The sequence below is a fragment of the Oryzias latipes genome, chromosome 21, assembly GCF_002234675.1.
Source record: "Oryzias latipes chromosome 21, ASM223467v1".
Classification (NCBI taxonomy): Eukaryota; Metazoa; Chordata; class Actinopteri; order Beloniformes; family Adrianichthyidae; genus Oryzias; species Oryzias latipes.
This window is the reverse complement of record NC_019879.2, coordinates 21,630,946-21,643,179: the sequence shown is the minus strand read 5'-3', so window position 1 is coordinate 21,643,179 and position 12,234 is coordinate 21,630,946. Positions and strand designations below refer to the sequence as shown.

The window sequence follows — 12,234 nt, the reverse complement described above, 5'->3', positions numbered from 1 at the left end:
GGAAAGACAATCGTTGCTTTCCTACTGTATACTTTGACATAAGTTTACATTGAAAGTGTCAAACATAGGTTTAGAACATCTGATATTACTTCACACCAGGCTTGGTATGAGCTGCATGAAAGGCGTTACGTCATTGTTACTTGCTTCTTATTTATTTATAAATTTTTGCCAACAGGCTGAAGCCCATGGATAGGTGAATTCACACACTAAAATCACAGAACTTTCATATATAAATATACCAAATAAATATAACAAAACAGTAAATATAATACGATAAAACAGAAAAGTTCATCATTTCAAATTTTCACAAACCTTTGATGGATGTTAAAAGAAAAGATTTAAAAGTGCAGGAGTCAGCAGTAAAAACGTTAAGGCGAGGACACGAAGATTTGCTAAAATACAAACTCGGCAAAATGTACCAAATTTAACTGGTAAAACACGAGCATATGGAAAATTAAATAAAATAATTTGTTGTGTGTTTCGCTGTGGCACGTGGAGACCAAAGCAGCAAATTTATTAGCAATTCAGAAATGTATTTGTTTTTGTAATACACAAACCATAACTCAAACTGAAGCAAAACTGACCCAAAACCGTAAGGAAAGTCAATGGTTGCATCCCCAACTAGAATAGAATTAGAATAGAATTAGATTAGCAGCACATGTGTTCCCACATCAACAAAATTCTCTTTGTATAGGGACTCAATCTTGCAGACAAGGCTCTCACTAACTGGAGCTGCAGAGCACTACCACAGCATCATACTGCCACCACCATGTTTCACAAGGGAGTTGTGTGTGGCAAAAGCAGAGTCCAGATGGGACTAAAGATAAACGGGGGGTGGGGTTCTACCCTTTCACACTTTACTTAATTTGTATATTAGTTTAACTTTTTATTGTTTCAAATCATTTTTGATGCATAAAAGCACATAAACTAAACTCATAAGTCAGATCAAATGATATCTTTTGAATTTCATCATCTATTTATCACCACACACAAAAAAAAAAATTTCCATGCAATATATTTTTTTCCTTGGGACTTCATATGAGACTTGGTAAAGAGTGAGAGTTACATTTGTAACCAAGAAAATTGGAGACAAGTATGCAAACCATTTCTCATTAGATATCTTAGGCAGATAAATGTTAGGACAACCTGATGATAAGAAATTACAAAAATCTAATCTTAAAGTAAAAAATGAAGGGGTTGGATTATCGGAATTACAGTGGAGACAAGATGTTCCTTTTATTGGTGTGTTTTTTGTATCTAACTTTAAAATCAAATGATGGTTCTTAGGAATTCTCAGCTTTGGATTTTTAAGGAAAAAGTTACAAAAAGACGTTGCAGTTATTACGAGAATGCTGTTAAAAATATTTAGTAGTTGATGTCTGTTGTGATCTGCGTTTAGTAACGATAAAGGTGTTTAAAGGTTTAAAAGTGGTTGGTTCTAAGCCTGTTTTTTGAATTAAAAAAAAATCTTGAATTTAAGAAAAAGAAAGTATAACATCTAGATGATTTATTTTTTCATTTTACTTCTTTGACTTTTAGTTGTTTTAAATCTAAAAAATGTTTGCTAAAAGTTGGAAAGTTGTCTCTTTTTGCTTCATCATGGGTCATGTTTGAAACAAGTTTTTTTTTACACCAGGTATCAATGAATGCACTGACCCGTCCATTCACCGCTGTGATCATAACTGCACGGACACACTTACCAGCTTCATTTGCACTTGCCTTCCTGGGTACCATCTCATGTCGGACAGAAAGACGTGCGATGACATCGACGAGTGTTCAAAGACCCCCAGCGTGTGCAGTCAGATCTGTGAAAACACTGCTGGCTCATATGTGTGCAAGTGCGCCCCGGGTTACCTCAGAGAGCCGGATGGACACACCTGCCGGCAGAACAGCAACATCTCACCTTACCTCATCTTCAGCAACCGCTACTATCTGAGGAACCTTTCAACAGATGGAGAGGCCTACTCGCTCATCCTGCAGGGCCTCACAAGCGTGGTGGCTCTGGACTTTGATCGCGTTGACAGACGCCTCTATTGGATTGACGTGAGCCGCAGAGTAATAGAAAGAATGTCTTTCAATGGCAGTAACAGAGAGGTGGTGGTCAATGGAGTTCTGCACGGGGAGGGCCTTGCAGTTGACTGGGTGGCCAGGAAGCTCTACTGGGTGGACAGCTTCCTGGATTGCCTCAAAGTGTCTGAACTAGATGGTCGCTTTGTGAGGAAACTGGCTGAACACTGCGTCGATGCCAACAACACCTACTGCTTTGAAAACCCCAGGGGCATTGTCCTGCATCCCAAATATGGGTGAGGATTTTACATTTTGCCATAGAATTGACTTAATATTTTTTATATTTTTTTGGTCTTGAGAATATTATTATTCCCAAAATAAATTTCTTTATAGCTATTTTTCAATTGTTTATTCTCTTTTTTGGTGAATATTTTACTTTTGAATGATACTTCCTTAAATTAAGACTTTGTTTTGAAATGAAAAAAATTAAGGCATTATTTTACTCAAAAACATTGTGTGAATTGGCATTTAATTTATTTATAGGCAAAATGATCTTTTGGAAGATTTTGTATTTAACGTAATTAAAATTAACTGGTATTTGTTCATTTTTGTAATAAATTTGTTTGATGGAAATGTTTTTAGATATCAAGGAAAATATTTTTTTTACAGAAACAGGACCCTTATTCTTTTTGTTTGTCTGTTCTATTTTTCAAAAAGTTATAGTTCTGAATTTGTATTATATTTTAGTTAACATACATTCAGTTCAGAAATCCAAAGATAGATTCTTTGTCATTGTCCCTTGTACAACAAAATCCAAAGTAGTTTCTTTGGCTTCTTTTTAGATACGTGTTCTGGACAGACTGGGGAGACAAAGCATTTATTGGTCGTGTTGGGATGGATGGAACCAACAAAACAGCAGTCATCACTTCAAAGCTAGAGTGGCCCAACGGCATCACAATTGACTACACCAACGACAAGCTCTACTGGTCCGATGCTCATTTGAACTACATCGAGTAAGTTACGTTAAAAGTTACGTTCTTTTCTCATGCAGTAAAAGTGATAAACCTTCAAACTGTTCATGTCCCTCACAGATACTCTAACCTGGATGGCCACCACAGACACACGGTGTACGATGGAAATCTGCCACACCCATTTGCACTGACTGTGTTTGAGGACACCGTCTATTGGACGGACTGGAACACCCGCACAGTGGAGAAAGGCAACAAATACGACGGCTCTAGTCGTGAAGTCCTAGTTAACACAACACACAGACCATTTGACGTTCATGTCTGCCACCCGTACAGACAGCCCATTGGTGGGTTGGAGGCTTTAACATCTTATCGTTGAACAATGACTGGCCTGTATTTACGCAGCTGTGCTGAGTGGCTACTGTTTGACTATCGCTTCCTTTTATAGTAAACAACCCCTGTGCTGTGAACAATGGGGGCTGTTCTCATCTGTGCTTGATCCGTGACGGGGGGCGAGAACACACCTGTGAATGCCCTGACCATTTCCTGACCGTTCAGACCGGAGGTGTGAGCCGATGCCTGCCCATGTGCACCAGCACGCAGTACAGATGTGCCAATAATGAACGGTGGGTACACTGTGCTCCATGATCTGCTTTATAGTGTTTAAGCCTTTCAAGTCAGTTCTGTTTGACAGATTTTATAAAACCTATTCCAAAATTGGATGTAATCCATGATCAGGTTCTTGTTATAAAAACTCACATTATCCATGAGTGAATGTGGATTTTTTAAAGGAAAGTGGGTGGGAAATTGGCTTCTCAGAGTAGCATTAGAAATTATAACTTAATTTATACAATAAATGGCACAGAATGTTAAATTTTAAATGGTTGTCACACGCCTGGAAGTGTGAAATTTGTTCACTGCATTTGACCTACTCCCTGGGGCAGTCACAGCCATGCTCAATTACCATTTGGTGTTTTAACCCCCCCCCCCCCCCCCCCAACCTCTTTAGTGCAGAGTGACAAGGAGGGAGGCATTGGGCCTACTTTCTGAGACAAATGTTTAGATCCAAGGATAACCCTCCCAATTCCAAGTCAGACACCCTTCTACTAGACTTAAAGACACTCTCTGATGAAAATTGTGTTTTTTGTGTTTTTGACATGTTCTGTTCAGATGATGATGGACATAAATGAAGAAAAAGAAGCTCGCATGTGCATTTATTAGTATTTGTTATTTAAATCATTGTGAATCAGGAACAGATGACAAAATAACGTTTGAAAAAGACTTTATTTGTTACGTAGAAAATATGCTGGGTAGCCAATAAGCTCCCTGCTCCACTCCATTTTGATTCATCCACTTGAAGACAAATAGATCTAAACAGTATTTGGAGCCAATATTGATCACCGTTCATATTATGTTTGAGTTGTAAGAGGCTGTAAGCTAGCAGGAGAGAATGTAAACAGAGAGCTGTAAGTAATAGGAAGGGGAAGGTGGGGGGTGTTGCTCTACACCAACAGTCCCGCCCACAACTCAGAGGTGAATTTCTCCCGCCGCTCTGGAGAAACTGTCCTTGAAAACAACACTCTAAAATCAATTTGACATTCTTACATCATAAATGCATCAAAAACCCCATTTGTGTATATTTTTGTTTCTCAGTCTGCCTCAATGAAATGCCAACTTGGTTTGGCTTTGTATTTTTTTAACATTTTGGTTCTGTGTCATCAGTTGTATTCCCATCTGGTGGAAGTGTGATGGTCAGCAGGACTGCAGAGATGGCTCAGATGAGCCCTCCACATGTCCCATTCGTCACTGTCATCTTGGGCAGTTTCAGTGCAGCGATGGAAACTGTACCAGTCCATACTTTCTCTGTAACAGTAACCAGGACTGTCCTGATGGCTCAGATGAAGATCCTGTGCTGTGTGGTGAGCTTATCTTGTTTTGATTTATTGTTTAAAGTTTCCAATGCTGACTTTCCTCCATGTTTGAGATGCTCATTGCTGTTCTGTCTGCAGCTACTCATCAGTGTGAAAGCCATCAGTGGCAGTGTGCAAATAAGCGATGCATCCCTGAATCGTGGCAGTGTGACGGTGAGGACGACTGTGGCGATCATTCGGACGAAGACCCCGCCCACTGCTCTGCCAGGACGTGCCGCCCGGGACAGTTCAAATGCCGGAATGGGCGCTGCATCCCGCAAGCCTGGAAATGTGACGTCGATGATGACTGTGGGGACAACTCAGATGAACCCCTGGAGGAGTGTAGTGAGTACCTTTTATTTTCCCTAAAGATCACATTTAAACAAAGCAAAATGTAACGTTCTTGCATAAATGTTTCTGATTTCTCTCGTCGGTAGTGGGACCAGCTTATCGATGTGACAATCATACAGAGTTTGACTGCAGGACTAACTACCGTTGTGTGCCTCTGTGGTCTGTTTGCAATGGTCACAACGACTGCAGGGACAACAGTGATGAGCAGGACTGTGGTGAGTCCCCAGGATTGAAGATCCTGTAGATAAGAACTTGTATTCATTTCAAATGTAATTTGTGGGTTTGAATTAATGTTCACATAAGTGTGTCTTCAGAAATATTTTTAGGTCCTCAAAACATTCACATGTTTTTTGTACAAGTGCGCACATACACACCCACGCACACACAAACAAACAAGGCTTGTGTGTATAGCTCAAACAAAGTTCCAACCCTGCACTTGTGACAAAAATATTCCACTGATCAACCAATCAGAGCCTTTTTTCCTGTCAGCACCCAATCAAAGCGCCACCTTTTACCAGCCAATTAAAATACAAATTGTTTAAATGTGCAAAAAACTTAAACGGAATTTCTCTTTTTAATTTTGTTACTAAAACACGGGATTGTATTCTGCCAGTGTATTACATCCTCATAAGAAACATCCTCTCACGTCACGCCTGCAGAGAACTGATCCATAAATGCCATAGATGCCTTTTAAAAGAACCTGCAGTAAATCGTCTTTTTAATGTGTGTGAAGTACTAAACATTGCAAATATGACAGAACAAGCTATATAAATGCTTTTCAAAAAAATGCTTTAAAAAAATAGATAAATGCGCAAAACATATGAACATAAAAAATCATCTTAACACCAATTTAGTAAGAAAAAGCTATAAAAACAAGGGGAAAAACATAATATGAAGCTGAAGCGAACCTTTTTATATTGTTGTTTTAGAGATGTGATGACTGACTAAAGTGTTCTTTTCTTTTGGAACTGGATCTGTTTCCTCTCAATCTTCAGATGGATGCACAGAGCCACGCTTTGAAACAGTACAAAACACTTCTTCATAACTTTGGTTCAGACTTACCAACCCACACAAATTAGGCTGCAGTAGCTAGTGATGAACACGAGCAGTGAAGATCTTGGAATCCTCAGCGCTCCTTCAACACACTTTGGTTTCTGTGGATACTTTTTGGACCCCATGTTTTAATGTAATTACACTATTTGTACTGACTCCATAAAACTTTTTTTAATCAAATTTAGGGATATATTGACTTTAGAAATCTAGTTTTCATTTGTCCCTCAAAGTTTAAAAAAACTTCATTCGATAGAGATCAGCTAAAAATAACTCAGAAGTTTAGCAACATTTTACTGAGGTGTTTCAGAAAGAAGTTTATGAAATGACTGTCCCGGTCAACCATTAAAGTCTGAGAATGTTCTCACTGAAAAAAGAGAAGCACAAAATAGCTTTAATTCTCAAAAATGTGTGCAAATTAGGGAAAAAAGCAATTCGCTTGCACAGATAAAGAAAATTGAACCTGTTATTTTAATTTTTGTTGATGTGAAATCAGTGAAAAAACACAGGCATTCCCCTGAGAAAAGAAGGAAGGGTAATAACCCAACACCTCATCCTCCTGTGGAACATTATGCACTGTGGTATTAGGAGGTGCTGATGGAGAGCGGTCACCACTCGCCCTCCCCCAGCATTTACCTCTCCCTTGAAGCACCACAGATTTATGAGCTGCTCCGTGGTATGAGTCCACATATATGTGCGTATGCCTCCGTGTTGTTGCTCTGTCCTTGCGTGGGGGCAGGGTTCACATAGGTCTCTTTGTACTTGCTGCGATCCAAACACACTCGTCTGCGGCGCTCCCGTCTCTTATCAGAGGCCCTCACTCCATTAGTGCCATGTCTGTGCTGGAGGGGAGATCTGCGCTAATCTTCCTGTAAGAATGCAGCAGATGGGCCAGGTGGAGGGCCAAGAAGGCAGGACTGACTAACACCGCGCTATCTTTGACCCCCAGCACCGTGTGGTAGAGACAGCTCAGACCAGCTCTGCTCCACTCCTCTCCCGTCTATGGTTCTCATCTCCCCAGCTCTTATCCTCTTCAGACGGACCGTATGCTGGCATGAATGAAGCTCACACATCTGTCTCTGGCAGCCTGCCTCCCTCCCTCCATACCTTCCTTCTGCCTTTTAATTAAAAAGAAAGGATGTCTTTCATTTCAAACTGACATTTTTATTAATAGTTACAAACTAGGACGTTTCCTCACGCCATGATGTTTGTGTGCTTCTTGATAGAATTATAAACGGAAACAACTTCTCAAATGACCTTATGAGAAAATTCTAATTTCACTACTGTATTTATCATTTAGGTTTTTAAGTGTTTACCTTAAAGTCCCACTCCGCTCATCTTTTGATTTATTATAAAAGTGTTACCGGTGGTCTTTTAATTACAATAATGACATTTTTAGCCCAAAAAAAAATTTGCGTCATTTTCTAGGACATAGTTTCTGCAGAGTGGCTGGAGTTCATTAGAAATATGCTTCTGAGTTGTGGGCAAGACTGTTGGCATGGAGTAATCCCGCACCCCCCTCCCCTTCCTGTTGCAGAGACCTCTCTGTTTAAGCAAACACCTGCTAGCTTACAGACCCTCAGACCCCCAACTTAACATTAAATTCAAATTCAAATTAATTGGATTTAAATAGCACCTTTCATGTTTAAAAAAACAGCTTAAGGTGCTATACATAAAAAATACCAAGAATGCAGAAAACACTAATCCCCATTCATGCAATAAAATAATTAAATAAGCCTGGCACAATAAAATACACAAAAACAAACACAAGCAAAGGAGAAATTACTAAAGAAAAAAGCTAAAAAAAGAGAGAACCCAGAAGGCGCAGTCTGCCCTGTCTTCTTGTTGGCTGGGGTGACAGCATAGACACAAACACCCCAGCTAAGGGTGAGAAAACCCTTGTAAACAGTCTAACTTGGCTAAAAGACATGAAACAAATAAACATATGTTAAAATATCGTAAAATATAAGAGTAGAAATTCTAGATTAAACAAATATGCATGTGATAAAATATAAAATAGAGTAAAAAATTTTGATTAAACAAATAAAACAATAAAATGATGCGATAAAACATCATTAAACATGAGGGTAAAAAAAAAATGAATAAAAAGATATGATATGAAATCTAATTAAAAGCTGAGTTAAACAGGTGTGTCTTTAATTTCTTTTTAAAAACCTCGACAGTAGATGAGGCCCTCACATCCTCTGGCAGGCTGTTCCACAGACGAGGCCCGTAGTATTTAAACGAGGCCTCGCCTTGTTTTTTTGTCCTGACCCTAGGGACCTTCAGCAGGGGACCTAAGAGCTCTGGGAGGTTCAAAAGTTATGTAATGTTCCCTCTTCCTGGTTCTCGTTAAAAGGCGTGCAGCAGAGTTCTGGACTAGCTGCACGCGATTAAGAGTGGTTTTCTTTACACCAGAAAGGAGGGCATTACAATAATCTATTCTTGATATAATAAAAGCGTGGATTAAGATTTCAGCACTGGCTCTAGAGAGAAAGGGTGTCACTCGGGCAATATTCCTTAGATGGTAAAATGCAGATTTAATTACTTGATTCGCATGTTGGTCAAAGCTCAGATCTGCATCTAGAATCACACCAAGGTTCCTTACTGTATCACATGTAGTCATAGAATTGGTTGACAGATAAAATTGGACCCTATCCCTCTCAGCTTCAGAACCGATTACCAAGACTTCAGTTTTGTCTTGGTTGAGCTGCAAAAAGTTCTCTCCTATCCACATTTTAATATCTAAAATACAGTTTAAAAGACTCTCCATGGGTGCAGTATCGTCAGGAGACACAGCTACATACAGCTGTGTGTCATCAGCATAGCTTTGAAAGTTAATACCGTGTCTCCTGATGACATCACCAAGCGGAAGCATGTAAAGATTAAAAAGTGTGGGACCCAGGATGGAGCCTTGGGGCACCCCACATGTCAGTTTTTGCCTTCCAGATGAAAAGTCATTTAAATTAACAATAAAATCTCTATCTGTGAGGTAAGATTTAAACCAATTAAAATAGTTCCCAGTAATTCCAACCATGTGATGAAGTCTGTATTAAAGGATAGAGTGGTCAACTGTGTCAAAGGCTGCACTCAGGTCCAGTAAGACTAAAACAGATACTTTCTTCATGTCAGCATTGGACCTGAGATCATTTAAGACCCTGACAAGTGTCATCTCTGTTGAGTGGTGAGGTCTGAAACCAGACTGAAACTTTTCTAAAATGTTATTTCCATTAATAAAATCATTCAGCTGAGTAAAAACACATTTTTCTAAAATTTTACTTAACATTAGCGCTGCTGTTAAAGCATCAGAATGGATTAAATGGTATTTTGTCATTTGCTCTTGATTCACTTTGATTTGAAAATAGAATTCTCAGAAATGCAATTTTAATATTAATTTTGTTTTATAAACATATGCCCTCCATCATTATTAAAATGCCACAAAATCATGTTAAAAACACCAAAAACACAATTTTTATTAGAGTAGGTCTTTAAGAAGGTGAAAATTTTGCTTTTGAGTATAATATAACTTCTAAATCAGAAAGTGCAGTATGATATTTAATAGGTAATTTTTTTGACATTTTTGGTCCATATCTTTGGATTTCTACCTCTAATTTCCTCTGAGAGGAGAGGGTGCACGTAAATGTTATTTAAGGTATATCTTTTTATTTATTGCTGTTTGTTGCAGGCCTTCTATAATTTTTTAACCTCTCATTCGATGTTCCTGTGAATAACATCACAATAATGTCACAAGAACAGGCAGATGGCTGGTTCCAAATGCAGCAGGTTTATTAGCTCAGCTAAAAGTCCACAAAGCTAAATCAGGGTCAGGCAGGCAGGGGTCAATAACAAGCATGAGAGCATCAGAGAAGAGACAGAGGTAGTCAGAATCAAGGTGAGAGTTGGGGCAGGCAAACAAAGTCAGAAACTGAGGCAGGAAACAGATCAGATCCAGATACAACGCTCGGTAATGAAAGCAGAGTGCCACAAACAATACTTTGCACTGAGTGAGGCTCAGTGCAGTGCTTAAGTAGACTCTGAGTGATTTGCAAACGAGAGTCAGATGTGAGGCATCCAGGAGCTGTACGCTGGGGTTGCTGAGAGACGTAGTGCATTCAAAACTCTGTAGACAGTCCCCGCCGGTGACCGGAGGGGGTGACAGAGCTCTGACCTCTGACAATCCACTTGTCTTTTAGATGAATTGACCTGCAATCCAGATGGAGACTTCCGCTGCGACAACCATCGCTGTATCCCGCTCAGGTGGAAGTGTGACGGAGATGACGACTGCGGGGACAATTCAGACGAGCGCAGCTGCGGTGAGTAACAGTTTGGTGTCTGGATGTTTCTGTTGTTGCAGCCCTGTGGATTGTTCAAATTAGAAAAAAAAAAGCATGCTGATGGCATAAAATAGCCTTGCGATCATTTTATCAGTCAGCTGGGGAGGTTTCCGTTGAGGCTTCTGCGGAGTACATCGCAGGGAGAAGGAAGTCTTATCAGCTGCAAGAGTAACAAGCTGTCCTCGGTGTGTCAGAAAGGGGAGTGAGGGAGGCTGTCACCCTTTGCCCTGGAGAATTTAAACACGTCTGAGGATCTGCCAGTTATTAAGCTTGATGTAACTTCTCAGATGAGAAAAACTGCTGTTGGAACTGCTCCTGCTTATGCTGACAAGGAGTTTTAGCAGGTGCTTTTTTACACCACTTTTGTTAGCAAAGTGTTTGCTAAGGAACAGAAACAACCATCAGGGTTTGAGGTTTGAAAATGACATCAGATCTGATTTGAGGCAAAAAAAGGAGGGTCCCAGATTAGATGGATCCATGTGTTTTTAGGTGCACATTTCAGTATTTGCAGCTCTCCAAGCAGCCTTCCGCATTTGCATAATTTCTCCATCCCTGTTTTTTCTCCCAGTGCCACGCTCGTGCACAGAGAGCGAGTTTCGTTGTGAAAATCTGCGCTGCATTCCCAACCGTTGGGTCTGTGACCATGACAACGACTGTGAGGACAACTCCGATGAAAGGGACTGTGGTAAGTGGGGGCTCTTTGTTTTGGCTCAGGATCTGGCTGTTTGTGAGTAACGGAGGGCTGCACTAAACAAAGACGCGATAAACCTTCAAGTTGGAAGTGTAGATAGACGGGACCACCAACAGACAGTTATTGAGAACGAGTTTATTGAAGTTTCTACAACCCAGAGTTTTTTTTTACAGTTGTAGAAGTTATTTTATCAAATACATAAGACTTTTTTGCATGAGTTGGTTGCTATATAATGATGATGTTTTTACTTTTTGCTATTTGTCTACATATTAAATAAACTTTGTTCCTCAGAGTTGCGGACCTGCCATCCTGGATACTTCCAGTGTGGCAGTGGTCACTGCATCGCTGAGCGCTTCAAATGTGATGGCAATGCCGACTGTTTGGATTACACAGATGAGACGTCTTGTCGTGAGTGTCGCAGACGATCCTCTCAAAAAAAATAACTAAAACACAAGAAAATCTTACTCTGATTCTGACTTTCCAGCAACCCGCTTTCCTAACGGCGCGTACTGCCCACCTTTCCTGTTTGAGTGCAAGAACCACGTCTGTGTGCAGCCTCACTGGAAATGTGATGGAGACGATGACTGTGGAGACAACTCAGATGAGGAGTTGCATCTCTGCTGTGAGACAAACCCATTAGAACCCTTTATGTTACTCAATTATCTCTTGAAAAATAAAAACTATCGAACTTGTAGATTTGTTGATATTATGGACATTTTGGATCAAGTTTGGTGATATTTTCTGTTGCTTTTTTTCTGCAGTGGACATCACATGTGAGGGCCCTTTCCGTTTCCGGTGTGACAACAACCGCTGCATCTACAGCCATGAGCTGTGCAACTCTGTTGAAGACTGTGGGGATGGCTCCGATGAGAGAATGGAGAACTGTGAGTCCACTTTTTCACATTACTTCACTAATACTTTGG

The 12,234-nt window shown here is 40.0% G+C and overlaps 1 protein-coding gene across 7 annotated transcripts in view; it reads left to right on the top strand.

Moving 5' to 3' along the window:
- The window catches only part of lrp2 (LDL receptor related protein 2), a 56,076-nt gene that overhangs the window by 31,310 nt on the left and 12,532 nt on the right, over nucleotides 1-12,234 (top strand). For all 7 annotated transcript variants that reach the window (XR_002292762.2, XM_011489764.3, XM_011489763.3 and 4 more), the window contains 12 exons: nucleotides 1,637-2,303; nucleotides 2,850-3,020; nucleotides 3,099-3,322; nucleotides 3,424-3,601; nucleotides 4,698-4,894; nucleotides 4,985-5,230; nucleotides 5,323-5,451; nucleotides 10,480-10,599; nucleotides 11,189-11,305; nucleotides 11,603-11,719; nucleotides 11,796-11,933; nucleotides 12,073-12,195. Coding sequence is in view for 6 of the 7 variants with exons in the window: in XM_011489764.3 (XP_011488066.1) it covers nucleotides 1,637-2,303; nucleotides 2,850-3,020; nucleotides 3,099-3,322; nucleotides 3,424-3,601; nucleotides 4,698-4,894; nucleotides 4,985-5,230; nucleotides 5,323-5,451; nucleotides 10,480-10,599; nucleotides 11,189-11,305; nucleotides 11,603-11,719; nucleotides 11,796-11,933; nucleotides 12,073-12,195 (2,427 nt within the window). In the remaining variant the exon portion in view is untranslated. The remainder of the gene's footprint in view (nucleotides 1-1,636; nucleotides 2,304-2,849; nucleotides 3,021-3,098; nucleotides 3,323-3,423; nucleotides 3,602-4,697; nucleotides 4,895-4,984; nucleotides 5,231-5,322; nucleotides 5,452-10,479; nucleotides 10,600-11,188; nucleotides 11,306-11,602; nucleotides 11,720-11,795; nucleotides 11,934-12,072; nucleotides 12,196-12,234) is intronic.